This window comes from Danio aesculapii, chromosome 5, assembly GCF_903798145.1.
Source record: "Danio aesculapii chromosome 5, fDanAes4.1, whole genome shotgun sequence".
Classification (NCBI taxonomy): domain Eukaryota; kingdom Metazoa; phylum Chordata; class Actinopteri; order Cypriniformes; family Danionidae; genus Danio; species Danio aesculapii.
Genome location: NC_079439.1, coordinates 27,230,842 through 27,255,599, shown reverse-complemented (window position 1 = coordinate 27,255,599; position 24,758 = coordinate 27,230,842). Strand labels below are relative to the sequence as shown.

At 34.7% G+C, this 24,758-nt stretch overlaps 1 protein-coding gene across 2 annotated transcripts in view; it reads right to left on the bottom strand.

The window, feature by feature from the left end:
- The window catches only part of trpm3 (transient receptor potential cation channel, subfamily M, member 3), a 194,219-nt gene that overhangs the window by 125,730 nt on the left and 43,731 nt on the right, over window positions 1-24,758 (bottom strand). For both annotated transcript variants that reach the window (XM_056457789.1, XM_056457790.1), the window contains exons 2-4: window positions 4,464-4,543; window positions 2,097-2,298; window positions 445-658 (exon numbers count right to left, since the gene is read on the bottom strand). In XM_056457789.1, the coding sequence (XP_056313764.1) occupies window positions 445-658; window positions 2,097-2,298; window positions 4,464-4,543 (496 nt within the window). The remainder of the gene's footprint in view (window positions 1-444; window positions 659-2,096; window positions 2,299-4,463; window positions 4,544-24,758) is intronic.

The window sequence follows — 24,758 nt, the reverse complement described above, 5'->3', positions numbered from 1 at the left end:
ATAGCACACATGATCTTTAGAGCCATTTATCTGCAAGTTCTTTAGGAATTCAGATAGTATACACTCTAAAAATGGGTTGTTTTAAATATGGGTTGGGTCAAATATGGATAAACCCAACCATTGGGGTAAAAAGGGTCATTTAAACTAATATTTGATAAGATTGCCTTATTTATAATCTGAGCAATGCTACTCTAAAATAATACTGGGTTGTTTTAACTGTTGGGTTATAAGTCTAGTTGAAATTTAATTGCAAAAATTATCTGATTAGATTGCCTGAATTAGAATCTGAGCAAAGTTACAGTACACTCTACAAAATGCTGGGTTATTTTAACCCAATGCTGGGTTTGTCTATATTTGACTCAGACTTTTTTAGCGTAACACTGCTCAGAATCTTAATAAGGTAATGAAGTGAAATGAAAGATTCATTACTCCTCTTGTACACACCAGTATTAACTCCTCCAGTGAATATCCAGGCCCCAGTGGTCATTGCAGCCTTGATAAGACCTTTGCCGAAGACTTGCTTTAGTTTGGGCTGCAGCTCAAAGTTTTGAAGTCCTCCGTGAACAGAGATGAGCAGCTTGGGAAGCTCCAGTTGCCACTCCTTTGTCATCAGATGCAGCAGTAAGTCAGGCTTTGTGTCATAAGACACTCGTACATACTGACAAAACATAAAAGTGGGAAAAAAAAATATTCAGTAGTTTGAATTAGTTGATAAAATTAAAGCATTTTTAAACGAATATTTAATGCTATGTGTGCATTTATCTGATCAAAAATTCAGTAAAACAGTAATAATATAACTTCATAATACAGTTTTCAATGCTGTTGCATATTTTGAAAGATTTAAAATTGTAATTTATTCCTCTGATTCAAAGTAGAATATTTAACATCTATTACTCCAGTCACACAATCCTTCAGAAATCATTCTAATTCAGTGACCAGACCAGTGTATGACATGGTCAGTGTTGCTGTTTGATCATTTTTCCAGGATCAAGTCAAACTATAACAGATAATACAGCCAGCAAGACCACAGTTGTTACTTATTACTATGATTAAAATAATTAAAAAATTTATTGAATATTAACATGGACAATTCACTCAAACATGAAAATTTCCTCATCATTTACTCGCACTCAAGTGGTTCTAAACTGAATTTCTTTCTTCTGTTGAACACAAAACAAGATATTCTGAAGCATGCTGGGAAAGCCTTTGACTTCCATAGTCAACAAAAAAACTATGCAAGTCAATGGCTTTTTTCCCCTGCTTTCTTCAGTATACTTGATCTATATTTGTATTCAACAAAAAAAAGAACTTCAGATTTGGAACAAGTGGAGGATGAGTAAATGATGACAAAATTGTAGTTGTTGTGTGAACGATCCCTTTAAAGCTCATTACTTGTCTTTTACAAGCAATTCTTGTCTAACAGGATACACATATTTTCTTTGGATGAGCCTTCAGAATGTAGGAACTTGCTGTCCCTGTTAAACAACTTTCCTTTTCCACTGATGCCACATGTACAGTATAATCTTACAGCTGCATTCACTTCATGTCGTTATTACCATAATTTGGAGATGACAGCATATGATGTTCTACTCTGAGCTGTTCATGAAAGACATTTTGCAACACTATGAACGCCTGAACAAAATGGCTAAATAATTCTGTAATCTGTGACAGTCAGGTGGTGCAGCCATCACATGGCAGAAGCTTTCAGAAAATTCCCAGTTTACCACTTGTAATTAGACGTTTTACTAAAACGTGAATGCTTTTTACTTGTTTGACTCATAATTACGGTAATTCCAGCTTTGAACACACCTTACTATCCAAATTTCTGGTACGTACTGTGATAATCACTATTCAATGTATTCCCTTTGAATAAAATCAGGTCATAAACCTACATTTTGTTGCGCTGAATATCCTCTGAAATTATCTACATCACTTTATGACAGTAAAATAGATTACATTTCAAAGTTGAAAGCTTGACATTAATAAATGCCTTTCTAAAAGGTTCATGAATATTTGATCAGAGTACGTAATATTTTGTAGAGCTATTATCACTGTGAGCGTCAAAGCATTATTAATAAGAGACTGAGTGCATCTACCATTGCTTTATTGGAGTGTCCACCTCCCTGGAACTCAATGGTCCCAAAAGCATCGGTGGGACTGAGCTGGGTGTGCTTGCTGATGGACCACTTCTCTGACAAGCTGTCATTCTTTGGCACACGCTCTGACTTCTCATTCTGATTGGATGAGATGCTGGGGGGCAGGCCAACATGTTGACCAATTAGACGGCCACAGCAACACCTGTGATAGAAGACACAATCAGTGAGTAATTAAAGGATTAGTATAATTCCAAATGAAATTTCTGTCATCATTTATGAATGCAGTTCTCAACCCATGCTTTTGATCATCTTTGGAGTACATTTTTAATCAAATCCGAGACATTTCAGCAATTAATGTTAATAGATGTGTGTGAATGAAAGCCTAAATTAGATCTGTTCATAATATAAATTGAATGTTTGTTCAAAAGACTTGTCACGTCAGATTTCATTATAAATATAGCAATTTGAACTCTGAAGATGAACATAAGTCTCATGGGTTTGGAACAAGGCGAGGGGAAGTAAATGATGACAAGTCTCATTTTGGGGTGAACAATCCCTCAATCAATTCATAAGTCAAAAATGCAAGCTTCAAATTTCAGTGCAAAATTAATTACAGTGAAGCTAACATATCCTTAGTGTCACTTCAAGTTATTGAATGATCTAGAGCTCTATTTTAACGATCTAGACGCAAAGTGTAAAGCGCATGGCGTAAAAGCATTAAGGGCATGTCCAAATCCACTTTTGCTAATTTAAGGACAGAAAAATATGCTCTGTGCCTGGCACATGGTCTAACAGTGTTGTTTTTATGGTCCAAAACCCGACAGATGGACAAATCTAATATGCATATAATAAATAATACTACTACTAATAATAACATTATAGAAAAGCAAATTGTTATGAATAAACTGAAAAACCCTCCAAGATGAGGCATGAAGGAAGTGGTTTTTACATTTACGTAGAAAATAATATTTTTTGTTAAATTTTAATCCTTTAATCCTTTTTTATATGTAAAGATATTTGTGTCAATGCGCCTTAACACACCTCTTTTCTAGACCGGCACGTCCATGAGTCCACAAAGTGGCGCAAATGGATTTGCTATTTAAACACCATGGTGCAAAACATGAAAATTAGGGTTGCGTTGGTCTGAAATTAGCAACAAATTGTGCCAAACACGTCTTGCGCCTTATTGCGCCAGGTGTATGATAGGGCCCATAGTCTAAGTTCTGTAACTTTTTATTATATTGTTGTTTATTAATGACAAAGCAAAACTGACAAAAATTTATGACAAAGCAAAATGTTTTTCAGTCATTGAACTGTTCTTAATATCTAATCTAAAAATAAAATATATAATCTAAATATCTTAATATCTAATCTAAAAATAGTCTAATCTAAAATAAACAAATATTACCTTTATGAAGTACTTCTGACAATAAATGTAATTACTGTCCAAAATCGACCCATATCATGACACGCATCTGTAGTGGCTTTAGTATCGTGATATGATGATTTTTGATTATAGATGATTAAAATGTCACCACAATCTGCTTTTGATGGAATGTCATCGTATTGTGTTCACTGTACCCACTGCAATAGCTACTGGTACCTCTGTCTCAATAAAGCTATTGTACAACATGACATAAATTTACATAAAATATTAACTCAGTGTAAGAGTTACAGTCTCTGCATTTATTCATATTGACAAAAGTAAATACATTTCATTTGCTTTAAAGCTTTTCCGGTTAAATATTAACAGCAATCGCAGCTCTGCATTCTCTTTAAAGTCTGATCGTGTCAAAACCACACAAGATTTAAGAAGAAATCATTCGAGTTTAAACAACTTAAGGGTGAGTATATGATGACAGATTTTTCATTTGTGGGTCAACTGTACATATGATGTTAAAAAAACAACAAAACACTTGTGTATTTGTTCATTCAATTTCTTAGATGCTACTGCTAAATACACATGTGTACATGAAAGATAAGCCACTGTTTGTTTTATTTGTTTTTTTGTTGTTCTTTCATTAAAACATTATTCATATTTGTTTATTTGCCCACTTTATTCTCCAAAATTTTATTTGAATTTGAGTTTTGTTACCCTGTAAGGTTTTGTTTTTAAAAGAAGAGAATTAGTCTGGCTGTACTGCTCAGATGACTTTCAGAGTAGTAAAACCATCAGAAAGAACTGTGATAAAATCATGAATGATGATTTTCCTGGAAAAAATCATGATATTTGTAATTTTGCCCACCCCTATGTGATATGTATCATATTGTGACACTGCTGGTGATACACAGCCCTTACATTTAGTTACTGCAGTTTTGTTATGTTATGTTATGTATATAGTAAATGTCAGTAGATGTTGTACTCACCTATGGTGGTCTTTGGTGCTTACAATAATGTGCACACATTCTCTCTTGCTGAACGCTCTTTCTATCCATGATTTCTGTGCCTGGGGAGAAACACAATGGGTATAAGTAACAAAAATCATTAGAGGGAGAAATGTCTGCTTTCTGCATCTGCACTGCTTCATCAAGGCTGTATAAATAGCTTTGAATATTTGGAGAATGTTTCAAACAAACGGCAATGTCACGCTTATGCAATGCTTCATTACTTCACAACTGTTTCAAAACATTTTGATATTTCTCACTGACAAATCACTGTACAAGTGTATAAGTATAGTGTTTACCTGGTTTAAAGAGTTTAATAAATAGTTTTGGTGAGAGTTTTGCATAATCAAAGGAATAGATGTGTTTGACCATCATGCTCATATTATTTCAAATGTACAGTCTCATGTACTCAAGTTTCCTTCTTTGAACAAAAAAGATATGGACTGCAGTTAACCAGACAGGCTGTACAGTAAGTTGCCTTAAGATGAGAATAAAGATGTACTATCAACAGCTTTGTTGATAACATCAGAAATAATTGAGGTACAAATGGAAAATTTTCAGTCTTCAGGCAAACTACGAGGAAGTTATTTTGAGCATTTTAAAAGTTTGAGATGTAAAAACTGTTAAAATAAAGTCCTTATAACTATAGCACCCCGACTTTTTTCAAAATATTGCATATTTAATTCTAATGCTGCTATTTTATTAAAATTGCAAAACACAAAAAAGTTAAACATACACTACCGGTCAAAAGTTTGGGGTCATTAAATGTAAAAAAAATGTTAAATGCTAAATATTTATAAAAAATGTAAATAAATGCTTTTTTTATTGTATGTAGTTTATTATTATTACTCCAGTCATTATTGCTTTTTATTAATATTAATAACAATAATAACAATATTATTATTAATAATAATATTAGAGTGATTTCTGAAGGATTGTGCGACTCTGAAGACTGGAGTAATAAAGCTAAAAATTCATCTTTAAAATCACTGGAATGAATGATTAAATTAAATGATAAACTACTTTTGAACAGTTATTTTTTAGTGCAATAACATTTCACAATTTTACAAATTGTACTTTATTTCTGATTAAATAAATGCAGCCTTGGTGTGCAGGATAAGCTTATTTTAAAACATATAAAAGTCCTACTGACCCCAAACCTTTGACCGGTAGTCTATTTCTACCTTGAATGGCCATAACGGTCAGGTTGACCTCTACTTTTTCCCATGCCTTTGAATATGCCAACTTTCTGTGTAAAAAAAACAACTTTCTGATAACAAAAACATAACTTTACTTCAGACTTGTCTTTCAAACATTCAAAAACAACATTTTCACTGCGGTGAAAAAATTTTGCTCTCCTGCTTGCTGGACAAACTAAGGTACACATCTTCATTGTTCGTCTAGTAACTCAATACTATATACAAAAAGTATATTACAAAAGTTTTGTATTTTTAGAAAAAATATTTTACATTTTTGTATTATTGATTAGCAACACTCACTCACTCTCCTTCGACTTGTTCACCTCTTTATCAGGGGTCACCAGTGTGGAACTGAAGTGTGAACTGATAACTAACTCCTAACTGAACTAATTCATTGCTATTGCTTTCTCAGCGCCCTTGTCTTGTGTATTGGCAATATTGTGAGTTTAACATGCATGTTAGTAAAAGGAATTGGAAAAGGATTCGGAAATGTACATTTCCTGCTGTTATTAAAGAGTATTACAGGTCAAGCTTTTATTGAATGAACATACTGTCTATTTGCATGGGCGGTTTGCTATGATTCAACACAACAGCAGCACCATCTGTGAACGCACCTCAAAAACAGCAAGTGGTTACACAGACACTTACCCCACAACTAGCCTTCCTACAGTTCCCCATGACTCTTATAAAGAGCTCGCCTGAGGGAGAGAGGCTTCAGCTTTTACAAGGAAACCCCCATGTGATGATTCAGTGAATCCAGAGCGCATCACTGACCACCCACATTCACACATCGTTACGCCAACATGAGCATGGATAATGTCGATCTGACTGAACTCGATGGATTCTGACAGAACCGCTGTGAGAACCGCTCCTTGCTGTGGTGTTGGTCAAAAGCGATGCATTAACCTTTTCTCTTTGAGGTCTGAGAGACCCCGAGGCCTCTTAAATTGCTTAGAAAACATGCTTAACATTTAAATTAGTTTTACACCCCACAACCTTTACTAATCATTGAAAACTAGAAACAAAACTGATAACATGTTTGAGGTTTGAAATAAACCGTTATTTGTGTTTTAATAAGTTACGGAGATATTAGTTATAAAGTACAAACAAATGTTAGAGCATTAATAAATATTAATAATACTAGTACAAACAACAATTATAATGATACATATTTTATTTCCGCTAGATTTTCATTTGATTTGCCTGGTACTAAAATAAAATATTGTAACTGCAAAAATCTGTGTAATCCAGAAAAAAATAATTATATTCAAAATTACCATTATTACTTTTAGACTGTTTTGTATCTTTGGAGCCTCTAAAACCAAGCTACAATCATAAGAACATGAAGCTAGATGTGCTAAAATTAGCTTTCAAGGAAAGAGAAATAAAATAGTTTGTCAGGTAACACAAATTATAAGACCAACTGGGATCCCTAGGTGTGATTTCTGCGTAATTCTGCTCAAGTGTGTTATTGACATAATCACTTTAGTTTTTAATGTGATAAAGCACCAGGTATGCTATTTCAGAGTCCACGGGAGATATCAGAAAATGCAGAACACATTCAAAGCAATGACTATTTGAAGAGACCTCATAAACTTCACATACTCTTTATTCTTTCTCTCTCTCTCATCAAGCTTGTGAGTGTTGACATGATTTGCAGGGATCTCCAGTCACAGCAGAGAGCTGCCAAAAGCTTGTGGTGTAATTAAGATTTGTCCTCAGGATTTGCCCCCTGAGAAGCAAAGAGCAGATTTGCTCCTTGTTGGAAATATCTCAGCATCTATAGGGGATCTGTGCCAACAGGTAATGTTATGGACGCTGGAACATTTGGCCTGGCAGACAACAAATGTCAAAAGGCAAAAAAATCTAATAAATAAATAAATAAATAAATGATTTTGATCAGGCAACATTATCTTACTGTGCTTCAAATAGGCATGGGCCAGTATAAGCTACTGACAGTATGATGACCTTGAATAAAAATATATCGGTTTCACAGTATTGTGATTACTGCTCTAAAATATGCACTTTTTAAATGTCTGCATAAAAAACAAAAACATTTTTTCTCTTTTGAACACAACAGATTTTATTGTAAGAGATATCTAAAATAATTTGGAGCAGTAAACATGTCAGACTAAATAATTCAAATGAATCAATTGACTTCTGCTGTCTTCATTAGTTTTAAAAACACAGATTTCTTTAAAATTTAAAACAGAATCTTTAGATATCTTTTCTGCAGGAGATACTATTGTCAAAAAAAAAAAAAAAAACGTAAATAAAAAATCTTACATATGTCGTAGGAACGGTATAGCAGAAAATGTTGCCGGTTTTAAAACCTTGACTTTTCCAAACTGCGTTATACCATGAAAATGGTTATTGTCCCATGCCTAGCTTCAAACTAATGAAGGCCAGTTCTAGGATGTGATACAAAAACTACAAAAAAGTGCACCCTTTCAGAAAACACTGTTCACATGTTAATCATGTTAAAATCACAAAGGGAAACGTGTAAAATGTGGTTGTGGTGCATTTGCACGTTATTTTTTTGACATAAAAATGTTCCAAAACCACATGTATTACACTTTTTCCATTTTTATCATTTAGCTATTCAAAGCAACTTACAAATAAAAGTTTACAAGACACAATCCAACAGGGCTCAATTGACAGAATTAAGAAAATTAAGAAAACCACAAGCCATCTCAGAAATCTCAGAAGAAGACAGACAGAACGGCACCTTTATTTCCAGCGACACACATTTAGACACCTGGACATTTAGTCTTTCTTGCAATTTTAATTTATATCTTATAATTTAGCCTTTTTCTTTCTGTATTCTCAGATTACATCTTGTAATTCTGACTTTTCTTTTCAGAAGTGCAACCATAGAGTTATTTCTCTATTACATATAAAGTGGTTTAGGTTACAGGTCGTATAGGTTTTTTTTTGCGACCCTGGCTTTATTTCTGAGACTTGTTAGATTTAAATATGCAGTTCACATGGAAAAACACCCCCCAATTGTAAGATAAAAAGGGAAAAATATTGAGCAAAAACAAGCAGAAAAAAAGAAAATGTAAAAATAACGTTCTGCTTGGGAATAAATTACTCTGTAATATGAAGATATTGGTATCTAAAAATAATATTAGATATTGCTTGTTTGGGACTTGTGGGGCTGTGCATCGATTGATTTGCTCTTCAGTGACTTTCAGCAGTGAAAATTAAGCCAGACTGAACTGAACTTCAGCACTAAAAACTGGACTGACACAGTTTCAACTTAGAGCTTCTATGTTAAGCTGCTTTGACACAATCTACATCTAAAGTAAAAGCGCTATAGAAATACACATGAATCTAATTGAATTAATATTCCTAAACAAGCCCAAGCTAACAGAAGCTAAACAGTCCAAAGTGAGTGATAATTTCAACAAAATTCATCAAATTTATGACTTGATTTAATAGACAACTTGATGATTTAAAATAGGCACAATATCGCACCTAAGGTTTTATAAAAAATAGCTATTACTATTACTTATAACTGTTATAATCAATTGTGTTATTCTTTTATTTCGAGATTATATTCATAATAATTGGAAATTATTGGAAATTATAACAATGGAAATTACCTTCTCTTTACGTCATCTTCATCAATAAATCCAGGATTCAGAAACCCATATTAATTGTCAATCCCACAATATTCACAGCCACAGCTTCTTCTCTGTTGAAAAGCCCAGGGAGCTCACAGGCCAAACATGCATGCTGAACTTGAATGTGTTGTGTAGAAACTTTGGGTTTAATCCCCTCACAAAAAAAAAAAAAAAAAAAAAAGTTTGGACGCCCCCCTCAAATCCTGCTCCGCTAACCCAATTTGACACCGCTAGAACAACAAAAACCTCCCAACAGTGACATCCAAATGGGAACATCCATGTTTCTATTTCTCACATTCCTCCAAACAATGTGACACATGCGAACACTCTTTACTAGAAAAGGTTGTCTAGAAAAATCAAAAGTGCAGTTGTGGCCGGTGTGTGTCTCGTTCACCGCAGGGCTTGTCACAATCAACTCACACTTCTGCGCGTCAGCAAAATCCTCACACAACACTAACAACGAATAACATGGGGGAGGATCAAAGTGTCGCTTGGTCCAGCGAAGATGAACAATAGCCGTCTCCTTGTTTTTTTGACATATGGTAATTATAACAGCCCTGCCGAACTTACGCAACACCCCCACCGTATTTACTAAAATAACGCGCAGACAAACACAGCAGCAGAGCACTGATACACCACCTGTCACCTGAGTGAAAAGATGTCAGTCTGAGCTGAGACAGATGGAATACACTGAGCTGTCCGTCAGCTTTCTCCTCGCACTTGAGGAGCTCAGGGACTGACGGGACAAAAGCCCATTGTGAAGGTGAGACCTCAAGTTATCCACTACACACATATATATATATATATATATATATATATATATATATATATATATATATATATATATATATATATATATTATCGGAGGTAATTTTAGCATAGCACACATACTATGTTAATTTCTTCTGGAGTGGATAGAGACTAGGCTGAAAATATGTGAAGCGGGGAAAGTATTGTTATTGATATTCAACTTGATATTAATAAAGTAATGCAGTAAAATATTTTCATAAATTTGTATATTATCATTTAGTTTATTACTTAATACAGAACACCAGGATGGTAAAATTATTATAAAAAGGGCTAAACAATATTTCGTTTGAGCATCAATATCGCAATGTGTGTATCCCCAATAGTCACATAGCAGGATTAGATTATTTATTAAAGAGTAAAAGATATTATAAATTTTTTTTTTTATTTATTATTTATACATTACTGACCATGCTATTTTAAATTTGTTGGTTCAATTTCTCTACTTGAATACTGTTAGAAAACCATAAAGCCAGTTTTGCTTGCAATTTATTATAATTTATGCAGATGCACTGCATATTAAAAAGACTTGATCATCTCAATCCATCTAAAAGATTGAAATCTTTCTAAATAGAGCTATTAAAATCCTTATTGTATTGTGCAGCCCAAATTATAATATACTGTAATAGTATATATGATATTATACATATTATACTATACTGTTATAATATAATAAAATATAATAGTATGCATATAATATGTGTATGACAAGCCCCTTCTCACTGACGCATACAAGGAGGAAGTGTAAATGGTACATATCACAACATTCAGCCAAGTAATTTATTTGAGATTATCAAACATTGTAGACAGCTGCCTCTAGTGGATTTGTCATTGCAAGCTGAAACATCACCAGAGCCACATATTTTACTTGGGATGCTCCGTTCAATCGGCTGATCGGAGATCAGTATCGGCCGATAATCACATTTTTATGATCGGTACTCTGGCTGATCACATGAACCAATCGTAAGTGTTAGTTTACAGGTTTACAAGCAGAGGAAGATGCATTTTAATTTCTTAAGCATCAAAAATGCGCTCCAAACCTTTTCTTCACTGAGGCATGTTGAATTATTCTTCCATCATTTGCAATGTTTCCAAATTACATTGTTTGTTCAAACTTTTTATCTGTTTAATCTATTATCTTCTGTAAAGCTACTTCTGACCATGATGTTTCCACACTAAATGGTTATAAGAGACGTGTTTAAGGAATTATATGCAACATCCTGCATTTATTCTTTTAGGAAAGGAGAAAGCTCCACTTAAGAATCAAACTTAGAGGGAAAATGTGCTTTATGCAATGTTAAAGGTATATAAACCTTGAATCATCAGAATTGGTAGTTGGAATTGGCCTATCACCATGATGAGTAATCGGTACTCAGTATCGGCTCCAAAAACCCTGATCGGAGCATCCCTATATTTTACGTTTTGCAAAACATATCCCTGGGCACATATTTCTAATATTTACTTTCATTTTTATACTATTATCCTTAATAACACAATAGGCATATTTCAAAGAAACAAAAATCATTGAAACTTCAAAACTGAGATGAAAAGAGAAATATAAAAAGTACTGACTAATTCACACCATTAATAAAATCTGCAACAATCCCTCAATGATAAATAGTATAAATAGCACTTTTAATACATACAATGCAGCTCATGGTGCTTTACTGAACTGGATATAAAATATGGTAAAAATACATAACATTTTACTTGAATATGAACAACTACACCTATAATAATAATAATAATAATAATAACAATAACAATAATAATACTACTACTACTACTACTACTACTAATAATAATAATAATAAAAACATAAAATTAATAAAGCACTATTAAAATATAGTACCACTGTTTACAAATTAATTATTTATTAGAAGTATCATTCATTTATTTTTCTTCGGCTTAGTCCCTTTCTTTATCAGGGGTCGCCACAGTGGAATGAACCGCCAACTTATCCAGCATATGTTTTACACAGCGGATGCCCTTCCATCTGCAACCCATCACTATGGCCAATTTAGTTTATTTAATTCACCAATATCGCATATCTTTGGACCGTGGGGGATACAGAAGCACCTGGAGGAAACCCACATGGGCACAACGGAAGAACTTGCAAACTCCATACAGAAATGCCAACTTACCCAGCCCCGAACTCAAACCAGCAACCTTCTTGCTGTGAGGTGACAGTGCTAACTACTGAGCCACCAAGCCACCTTAAAAAAATTATATGATATAATAAAATATGATATATTTAAATAATATCAGCTTAAATTCTGATACTGCTATATATGAAAAGGTAAAGGCAAAAACAATGTTTTGAAAGGACCACAGGGCAACATTTTACACTTTATTTGGCAATGAACCAATGAATGAATGACTAATAATTTCATCAGTATATTAAGCGTTAGTTTTTTTAAGTTCTCTTTTAAGTAACTCTGTTGCTCCAGTATTTTGAATAAGCGTCAGCAGCACCTTCAGTCTCGGAACCTGCTCTCTGCCCCGGCCCCTGCTGATGTGTTGGGATCTTAATAAAGGCACTCCACTGAGAGTTCATTTAATGTAGATTAGAGCTTCATTTCCCCACTGTTTAGCCTAATTAAAGCCTCTGCAGATTAGTTAAAGACTGTTTAAACAGGGCCATTGTAGGATAGAGTACTGGCATCATCTATAAATCACAGAAGAGCTCTCCATATGCGAGCGAGGGAGAGATCAGAGCTCCTGGACAGGGAATAGAGAGAGCGACTCAGGTTAAACGCTGTAAGATTAATAATTTAATTTGAGGATGATTGCCATCAGCGTTCATTGCCGCGCTATATTTCCAGGTAATGTTCAATTTGCCTGTGATCCCGGGAAGTGGGCAAAAATAAACGGCACACTGGCAAGCTATGCATCAAAGATTAACTAATATATTACATAATCGTCACTGTACATGAAATATGAAAATCTGTGCACCGCAGCTATTCTGAAGTTTGGAGTCAGCAGGGTTTTTCTAATGGATTTATAAGTAATAATTCAATAAGTAATGTTGTGAAAATATTGCTATGAAAATATTCCTAATAAATATTAGCATAAAAATACTTCAAGAAAAAAACTGTTATATAGTTTGATATATTCGTTCATTCATTCTCTTTTCGGCTTAGTCCCTTTATTAATCAGGGGTCGCCACAGCAGAATGAACCGCCAACTTATTCAGCATATGCTTTATGCAGCGGATGCACTTCCAGCTGCAACCCATCACTGAGAAACACCCATACACTCTCATTCACACACATACACTACAGCTAATTTTAGCTTACCCAATTCACTTATAGCGCATGTCTTTGGACTGTGGGGTAACCCGGAGCACCCGGAGGAAACCCATACCAACAGCGGGAGAACATGCAAACTCCACAAAGAAATAGCAACTGACCCAGCCAGGGCTTGAACCAGCGACCTTTTTGCTATGAGGCGATTTTTCTACCCACTGCGTCACCTTGCTCCCCCTAGTTTAATATATTTAATGTTTTATTTGTGTGTTGGCAGAGGTGATGATCCTTCAGAAAACATTTTATTATAATTAGCTGTTTTGTTGATCAATAAACATTTCGTATTATTATTATTGCGACATCAACACTGCTTCAGATTTTCTGGGAAAATTATGCAAATTGTTTTAAAGATTTTTTCCTGAATAGAAAGTTCAATGAACAGCATTTATATACTAAGCATTATAAATGTCTATGTTGTCACTTTTGATCAATGTCTCGCATAGGGTTGGCCTGATAAACGACACTACTGTATATTGAATCATGATAAAATTTATTGATAACAATGCTCTGGACATTTTTACTCTATACTAATCTATGAAAAATAGACAACAATGGGAATCTTGAAGTGTGTTGATATTAGAGATGCACTGACTTTTCTACGGCTGAAATTGGTTATTGTAATTTAAAGTGAATGCTGACAAAGGACAGGGTTCTTACACCTTTTCCAACTTCAATTTCCAGCACTTTTCAAGCACTTTCAAGGTGCATTTTTATTCTTTTCCAGCACCTCACAACCACAGTAATCTGCGTTTATATATGTTGTATGTACCTTTTCACAATTAAATTCATTGTGCCATCTTAAAAATCACAATATGGCATTTCAACTTAAATTGTTGAATATTTTGGAGCATAGATTTATTGGGATAGTTCACCCAAAAATGGTTTCACCCAAATTGGATGAAGTATCTTTTTGAGTTTGGTCTCTTTCTACCTAAAGTTGATATTTCAAAAATGAGCTTTCAGTCAGATTTAGTTTGGATGTAGTACCAAACTTTCGGCATTGCTATTCAAAATTCATGTAACAAATTAACCCCCCTGGGTTCATTAATCTGAAAGCATTAACAACTGATATCGAAATATTTATAGTTATATTGCTCAATATAGAAAACAATTAATCGACACAGCATTTTTGACATATCGCCCAGCCCGTCTCGCATCACTACTGGATTAAAATATTACAGTAACAGTGTTACTTCAGTATGATCTTTGAATTAATAGACAAATAAATTGTAGGCTCCAACAGATGAGCAGTTCAATTTACTATTAACAATAAAGTCAACTCAAATATTCATAATTACATAATAACTTGTCATAATTAATTATCATTATTAATATTTTTATGAGCTACACAGTATTGTACGTGCATTAAGGTGTTAAACATAAAATATTAATTATTCAATCATAAACCTCAAATTTATAGTGTGTAACTTAATAATGATGCACACTGTATATTATAAGAATCCAAAAAAAAAACAACAATTCCTTAAATGACCTTCAGCACAATTGCACCTCATACTGTATTTATGACAGGTATGTGACTTTATATATATATATTTATTCATAGATGATCGTTTGTACAGCCATTGTATTTGTATCTATCCCAAGCAAATAGGCCTGATGTTTACGGTGGATGAGAGCATGGCAATCTTCAGGCATTGAAATAACTGTAAATTGATTTTAGAGCCTCAGTAGAGGACAGATCAAGACATTTTCACAAGAAAAAAAGGCGGCACAAGAAAAGGCTTTTCCATTCGATTAGGTCTGGAGTCAGCTGAAAGCTTTTAGAGGCTGCAAGGTCACATAGAGGTAAGATGAATTTACTTGGAAGATACATTGCTGAAATTTGCATAGAAAACTGACCGCTTGATTACCACTATCATATGCACATGTGCATAGATACCCTCCCCCACACGAGCACCCTATATATAAACACACATAACAAAATTTTTCCACTTTAAAATGCAGTGTGATGTAGATGTTTGTAAAATGTCAGCAAAGTCTCCCGAGGTCTGTGAAGTGCACAATAAATGTTAATACTGTCACCCCAATAGAAAGAACCAAATCTAATAAAATCAAATCTCACTCAAAGCAGTTAGGAGCAACTCTTCTTGCACATGCCTACATAGAATCAAGCAGAATTGTTTAGAATTTAACCACTGAGATGAGGTTTAAGTGTTTCCCATTTTGCCAGAACTTTAAAAACTTTAAAACTCATGCTGTAATGCAAAAATAAAAAGTTAGCAAAACAAAATTAGGAATAAGACCCTTTAAAGAGAACATGTTCTCCCCTTATGGCTTACCACAACTTTTGCACATGCAAATTAAGAAAAGTGCATTCACATCAGCCAAAACAACAACAACTAACCTTTTTAAACATTTTAATCAACTTAGGATCATTAGAAATACAAGCCTCGGCCTATATTTTTATGAAACCATAAAATGCGTTGCTCTGGTTACATTTCGTTGCATGATTCAGATGACTATGCTTTTTTTATTTAAGGATATTTAACTAAAAACATTTTTTGAATCTGATATACAGTATGTTACTTAGGGTGCAGCTTGCTGTGTTTCAGAGACACAACCATACAGATCAGCTAGTGATTCACTGACCTAAACCCAACCTCTAAACTCAACCAATAGTATACACAAAAGTAAATGTAAGAAATAAATGCACTTAATGCATTTACACAGTATTACCTTGATATTACAATACTTTTACCTCTTTTGGAACTGTACTTCACCAAACTCGAAACCGAACATTACAATTACAACGCTATACAAAGTGAGAAACCAAGAAAACTGACCAAACCAGAAAAGCTGTCTATATGGAGATAGGCTGGTGGGGCATATGTATTCGACACCATTAATTTGATTCAAGGTATTTATGTGTTGTTGTACAAATAATTGCATGAAAATAGTCATTTATGTGTCAATAATATGAATGTGTAAATATCATTAGTGTGAAAAGGAACACAAGCTGTTGGCATGACACTGCCCTGTAGCATTTATTTTACCTTGAAACTGCAGTCACACTTATGTTGATTTCACAAAAACGTAGGTTGAAGCATGTATTTCCAATGAGCCTATGATGGTTTTAATGATGAACAACTTGACTAACAATCCACCTAAAATTATTATGGCAGTATTCAAACTATTTGAATTAGTTAGAGCTTGTCTATTTTAGCCAAGAAAATAACATCTCTGATCTCTGATCTGTATTTAAACCTGTTGTGCTGAAAGCACTACACTGTGCCTTTGCACAAATTCAATTAGGCACTGACATGACTTTACAGGCACAAATAGCCACACGAAGAGAGACAGAATTTCTGTCGCATGCAAGCTCAATATCTGTCTATAATCTACTCGGGGCTACCAACCCCTGTTCGCTTTGACAGGCGCTGAGACAATTGTCTCCTGCTCTTTTCCTTTTCAGCATCCTGCGGCTTAGCTGCTCAGTTTGGCATGAAAACAAGCAGGGGATCAGGCCATTCCTGAGAGATATGTGTGTACTCGTGTGTGTCTGTGATCTTTGTGTGTGTAATAAACCCAGTTTTAGTAAATGGCCTAAACGGTTTGTTCTGTGGTCAACTGAACATTTCAAAACATTGCATCTTTGCTGGGTTTAAAAAAGAGGAACATTGCCCAGAGTTACATCATGTGCCAAAGATTATTTACAGAATGTCCAAAGTTGATGGGATTCAAAACAACCCCTTTTGTAACAATGAGGAACTCATAAAACGACTGAGCAATGCATTTCTAAATATTTAAAAAGACAATCTTTAAAAGGAGCAATCACAGGCTTGCCTTATACCTGACATTAACTTGCATTTTGCAAGTTTTATAAGCAGATATTTTAGATGGAATTCATATATTGCAGGATTGTGAGAAGTTAAGACTACATGATAGACTCGCAATTGCAAGAAATGTCACCAGTCTGAAATAAAAGTGAGATGTATAAACTGAGGATTGCAAGAAATAAGTTTGTCTCACAATCCTGAGATTCTCAAAAAAGTGTGACATAAAATCATAACTGTAAGGAAAAAGTTGACATTAGCTGCAATATACTGTCATTGCAGTAGCAAGATTGACTTTTTTGTATGTGTTTGTATATTAAAGCACTTGTTTCGCTCCGTCTTGGACTGCATGCACACAGTGACTACAGATTTGCAATAGATTTCACATCATGAAGACAGCTTGACAGTGCACTGTGTAAAAAGTGGAACAAAGTGCATCACGTTTTTAAAATCAGTTATAAAAATGCAAAACGTGCAAAAGAAATTAAATAAATTTGAATTTACTTGTATTTTGTCAGTGTGTATTCTGCTGTAATAATTGAATACTCTAATTTTACGCCTGCCTTTTAACACTGGAACTATATCAGAATTTTATAAATACTAGAATAGCCATAGGAGCATTCTAACTGTCATACCAACCCAGGCTCATTATTGATATGTACTCTTGTATACATTTCTGGACAGTGCAAAATACATCCCAGTAGCTATGTTTTTCACAAATCCACCACAGGCCACTGTGTATGCTTTATCAGAACTCAAATTTCTCTCGTGAATGCCATTTATGCCTGCTCCTTTCACGTAAATCTACCAGAGGCCGCCGCCGGCTGACTGACCGGCCGATTGTATTCATTTCTGGACAGCGCAAACTACGTCCCAGTAGCTATGTTTTTCGCAAATCCACCACAGGCCACTGTGTATGTATTATCAGAACTCAAATTTCTCTCGTGAATGCCATTTGTGCCTGCTCCTTTCGCGTAAATCTACCAGAGGCCGACATCGACTGACAGACCGACTGATCCCCCAACCCACTCCCTTCCCTAAACCCAACCGATAGTGTTTTCAAAAGCACCGATTGACCCAATCACACCCTTTCCTAAACCCAACCGACAGTGTTTTAAAAAGCAATCCAGAAAATGAAAAGCTCTCACCTGATTTTTACCACATTTTCAGATCTAACCACGTTCTCACCCTGTTATTTACTTGTTCATTTTATTTTTTGCCTTTTTTTTTTTGTTTTACCTGCTTTCTGGAACCGTTCTTTGATGGGCTTGAACCCCGTCATCGCGGTTAACTCCTCTCTGCATCTCAAGTCCACCGACATACATGGTGAGCTACTGGGCAAACTGGTAACAGTGGACAAGCCGTCCTCACAGAAGTAAGCGGGTCAGCTGGTAGGGTGTTTTCTAGGAATTTTTTAAGGCAGGGGCCAAGGTGGTGCCACAGTTTACAGAAGGGGGCCAAGTTATTCAACTGGTGCTGGCACTATATCTTTAGAACTCTTTCTGTCCTATTAAAAATACAGTACATATTACTATTTATAGGCCTATCATATCTTTTCAGGGGTTAATTATACATCTGCAAATAGCAGAGATATCAGAAAGTCATCATTTTACCTGCAGCGTATCTGTGTGAAAGAAAATAATTGCGCTAACAAATATGGGAAACTGGGGAGTGTTGTAACATGGGGTTAGTTTACACTGCTATTTTAGCAGTTAGAAACAACATATTCATCTATATCATACACTCCAAGATCCATTTAAGCTTAAAGGAGGAGTTGCATGTATCTTTGAGCTAGATTGTAGGTTTTATCATTATTTTTTTAATTATTTTTTAAGAAACTGATTCTCACAACAAACAAATATTTTCCCCCTAGCATTCATTAGATGAAAAGAAAAAAATACTTGCATAATCTAAAGTTGTTTCATTAGTTTAGTTTTACGCTAAGCACTCAAGCTATCTTCAATCCCACAAGCTAAAAAGTAATTGTTATAGCTGGTGCATTTAGGTACATTTCTCTTTTTTGTAGTGTGCCTAGGCAGTAAAAGCAAAGGACAGACACTGGTGTCCCTGCAGAAATCTGTCAGATGTTGTTGGATTTGGATGCACAGACTCTTCATCCAAGGGCATCTACCTTTGCAAGAAATTGACAAAAATTTTAAACTGACTGAACACTTAAGAAATGTAGACTATCCCTATAAACTCACAATTTATATATGTTTAAAGTTACTAAATAAATACACTGTATACCACGAATGCACAAACACAGACACACATTGCTTGTATATATGGTTTACAGGGACTCTCCAAATGCGTAAGGTATTTTATACAGTTAAAAACACTTCTAATATGGCCCTACTCCAGGAAACTTGTGGCAGACTCTGAAGTTCAGAAGAAGGGGGAGAAATTATTAGTGTGAAAGGGATAATTCACCCAAAACTAGAAAATTGTCATCATTTACTCAGCCTACAATTGTTCCAAAATGTTTGACCTTCTTTCTTCTGTACGTTGAACGAAAAATAAAATATTTTAAAGCAAGATGGAAACCTGTAACCATTGACTTCCATAGTATTTGTTTTTCCTACTATGTCAATGGTTACAGGTTTTCAGCTTTCTTCAAAGAATCTTCTTTTGCTTTCAACAGTAGAAAGAAACTTGATTAATTTTGAGTTATTTTTCATTTTGGGTGAACTATCCCTTAAAATTAAAAAAATCGTCAGTTCACTTGTTCTTTAATAAAGTTTTTGCATAAACTGGATAATGTGGATATTAGTTCACCAAACTGAAATAACTTTAACCCTGAATTCTGGCTTAATTTCTGACTGTGAAGAGCATGTTCAAGTGTGTTAAGTCCTAACATGATGCACAGCTATCATGTGTGGCAAATGTCATGAATGATGCAGCTATTTAAAAAATAAAAAAGCACATTTTTAGACAGAATTTTTGTCATAGATATCAGTCACATTCGGCAAATGATGTCCGTCATTTTGACAGATTTGCCCTCACAATTGTTATGTAACCTTCTTGTAGTGATAAAAAAGCACAGTAATCTGTCCGTATTGAACCGTAAAGACAGAAGTCGTCTTTGCTTTCACTATAGATTTCACCATGAAGCGCACCTTGCACCTTTACCGTTGGTCATATATGAGCGGAATTGCGGAAAAGAAACCTTGTAACTCTGGTCAACGAATGACATGTTTAGTCTACTTGCATATGACTTTCAGTTTTGGTCTGTTTTAAAACATTCCGCTTTAAAAGTGAACCGTACAGAAAGCAACATTGTGACAATTTTAATCCCTGTTTCGGAACAAACCAGTTGATCTGCAGGGATGAAAAAACTCGTCAAAACATCGTATCACCGGAATCTGTGTTGGGTTATACAGTATAAGACTGTACCAAATTGAATTTTTTGTTACACCATATTTACATTGTAAGCTTTAGAATTAGATTTTGAATATCTGTCATATTTATTAAAGTCATCATCCAACAAATACAATCTTTTTTTGTAACTTAGTCTATTACTGTGTAAAAGTTACTAGACTGCAGACAAATGTATGTCCCACACTTCATCCGGCAAGTGGTAGAGCAAAGGTATTCACCACTGCAAAAATATTGTTTTTGAAAGACAGAAATAAGTTATGTTTTTGTTATCAGTAAGTTGCTAGTGAGTTCACAGTAGAGATTAGAGTGGACAACAAAAGTATGAGTTCAATTTGACCTTTATGGCCATCCAAAGTGGAAATACTCAGTGTTTTGTAATTTTTTTTTAAATAAAATAACAATGAAAGAAATATACATTTATGAAAAATCATACTACTACAGTTAAATGGGTGTAAGTTATCATCAAAGTTCTTAAATTAAAAATTGTAACATTTTGGTATAGTTATAGTGTTAATATGGTCGCTTGATCCACTTTTAATGGGATATTTGTAAAAGCATTCATACTGTAGTGATAGCTGTTTATTTATAGAGGGGCTTACAAAACAAACAAACCTGTGTTTATTTTTAATGCGCTGCCATAAAACCCAAGTATCTTAAAGCACTGAGATTTAATTATGGATGTGCTGGCATTCCACAAGCACAGCGGTGCTCTGAAGCCAATTCAATCAGCATTCGATTTCATACATACAGGGTCTCCTGGCTCACGCAGAAGTGCTGTATTACCTGAGAAACCCGAGCAACCTCTATCAAACAAAGGCTAACTAACATAAGCTGGTATAAAATCCTGCCGGTTCCTGAGAAATGCAAATCCCTGTAGGCAGAATAGGATTAGCCTGTATAAAATAATGACCACAACCTGGCTGAGGCTCTCCTTAAAAGGATGAAAGAATATCGCATGATATGAGGGGAAAGGTAGATAAAAGAAGTTGCAGACTATGAGCAAAATGTGTGTGGATGCAAACACGTGTGTGTGTGTGTGTGTGTGTGTGTGTGTGTGTGTGTGTGTGTGTGTGTGTGTGTGTGTGCGCTGAAAGAGGAAAGCGATAGTCACACATAAGCAGTAATTGAGTGACTAAAGCAGGGAGACAGAGCTTGTTTTAGCCACGTCGAGGACAATCCATCTGTAGACCTGCAGAATAAGCACAGGCTCTCTTTCCCATAGGCCTGCCCGGCCCCAGAATGCGCCACCTCAACCAGCTCATAATCACTTGTGGCATGACCATTCTGCCTTTCTGCAATGACTACATGAGGACCTAATTCTCCCTGCCGATCTGAGACAGAGACGGAGAGAGAGACCAGCTTCACTTCAGTGCTGCCATTATCACAGCATTGCTACAAAATGATAAGTGTTACAGTAGATGAAGGTTGTCAGAAACGCTCTTTCTTCTTGGCAGAAAGATGAAATATTAATCTCTAGGCAGCGGACAGATTGGCAAAGCCTGTGACGAGATCTAAGTCGACCAAAATGTAGAACATTGTTTAGCCTGGCAGGAAAGGATGATTGATGATTACAGCATATGGGGTTGTTAGGTACCTGCTTATTGACGCCTTGCGCAAAGCAGACCTATATTTATAAAACAAACACAGACACACACACATATTTATACACATGTTAAGTTTTTGCTACATTATTTCACACTTACTGTACTTGGACTGCTGTAGCGTACAAATGGCTTATAATGTATGTTATTTCAAATAACACAGCAGTTGCGATTGCCGTGTCAAGCATGACGCCCCCTATAATTTCATTAAAATGAGTTAAATGCAGTGGTGGAAAAAGCACTAAAAAGTCATACTCAAGTAAAAGTACCATTATTTGCCAAAAAATGTAGTGCGAGTAAAAGGTATCTGTTGAAAATAATACTCCAAGTATGAGTAAAAAGTTTTTAAAAGGTACTCAAGAGTAATGAGTAGTGAGTATTGCATTGTGAAAAGCTGATGGGTTCACATGCAATTGGCACATGTGTGTGAGAAAACTAACATTCTGTAGTGCATTTATTTAATGTTTAAGGCTATTTGGCAATTTCAGTCATCATACAATAAACATCCTTTATTTTCTCATCAGTGACATACAGTCTAAACAGTCTCTGGATCATTGTGTGTAAAGATTTTGGGCATCTTCACTGAAAAAAGTGTTGCATGCAAAACTGTTGCAAACAATTTATTTGTGTTGAATTTAAACAAACAAATTATATTGAGCAATGTTCAACTTAATTTGTTTGTTTAAATTCAGCCCAAATAAATTGTTTACAACCACTTAATGTAAAAAAATTGAGTAAATCCAAGGAATCATCTTTAAATAATTTTTTTCAGTGTTCTTGGACACTTTTATTGCTTCCAAATGCTTTACTGCATTTATAAAAGTCCCATGTCTTCAGGTAGTTCAGTATGATGCGATTTATTTTTTATGTGTGATTTGATTGGACTGGAATCACAGGACTGATTTTTTTACTTCGTCAATGCCCATACACAAAAAAATTAAGAAGTGACTGCAGTCTGAAGGATGAATGGAGTAAAAGTGTAGATACAGCACTAAAAATGTACTCAAGGGAGAGTAAAAGTACACATTTTTAAAAACTACTCAACTACAGTAATTTGAGTATTTGTAATTTGTTACGTTACACCACTGGTCAGATGTAATATATATATATATATATATATATATATATATATATATATATATATATATATATATATATATATATATATATATATATACATACATACATACACACTCACTGTATTAATTACAAGTCAGTGAAAAGTGTATATATTATCAGTGTATATTATTAATCTGTGTAGGATTCAGTATGTAAGTCCAATTAAGCCAAATTAAATGTAATAAAGTATTGTATAAATTCAAATAAACTGAAATTGAGAATAATTCAAAAGGCAATACGTAATTTTAATGCTGCTATAATACATCTTTCTTTGAAAAGTTTTGAAAATGTTTTAAAAGGTAAGGTAAGGTAATGTGTATTTAATTTTTTATAGCACATTTATTGTGTATAGCCATAAACCCAAATTGCTTCACAATCATGAGGGGGGTCTCCCCACTCCACCACCAGTGTGCAGCATCCACTTGGATGACGTGACGGCAGCCACAGGACAACGGTGCCAGTGCGCTCATCACACACCAGCTATAGGATAGCTTATAGAGCCCATTCGATGGACAGGGATAATTGGGAGGCCATGATGGATAAGGGCCGATGAAGGGAATTTGGCCAGGACACCGGGGTTACACCCCTACTCTTTACGAGAAGTGCCATGGGACTTTAATGACCACAGAGAGTCAGGACTTCTGTTTAACGTCTCATCCGAAAAACGGCACTGACAGTATAGTGTCCCCTTCACTATACTGGGGCATTAGGACACAGACCGTAGGTTGAGCATTGGTTTAAAAAGTCTTGTAGTTTGAAAAAGAATCTTAGAATCTCATAAGTAATGCATGCTATAATGGTGCCTATAGTAGTATCAGCTGATAAATGTTTATTTATTTGTAATGTTTTTTATTGATTCACTGAGAAAATTAATTATCGGTCGATTTGATTTCCACTGGTTGATCCACTTCAGATGTGTGCAAATGGCGATGAGAGTTTTGACTATTGCTTCCACAAGAGGTGACACATTGAACGCAGCAGATGCACAGAGGGGAAGACATGATGTCGGCAGTGTGAGAGATTGAGAAGAGCTGACTTCAAAATTGTAATATATAAAGGATTTTAGGAGAAAAAGTTATTGCTTTTTACAGTCAATGTTTCAAAATTAAATCAGTTTTTCAATTTATTTGTTTGCATTTTCTTTTTTAATCAGGCTCATTACTTGTATTTATCTGTTTCTGCCCATATTTACATTTTGTGTCTCTCTACAATACAGACAGGATGTCTATAAAGCAACACAATGATAAACCAATGGATGGAATTGCAGACTAATATAACCACAGATCTACAAATAAATTCATAAACAAAAAGGAGGGTTTAGAGAATGACAAATCAATAAAAAATTATGGATATGCATGGATGGATGGATGGATGGATAGATGGATGGATATAGATGGTTAGATAGATAGATGCATAAAAAAGGACAGAAAATGGGAGCCTAT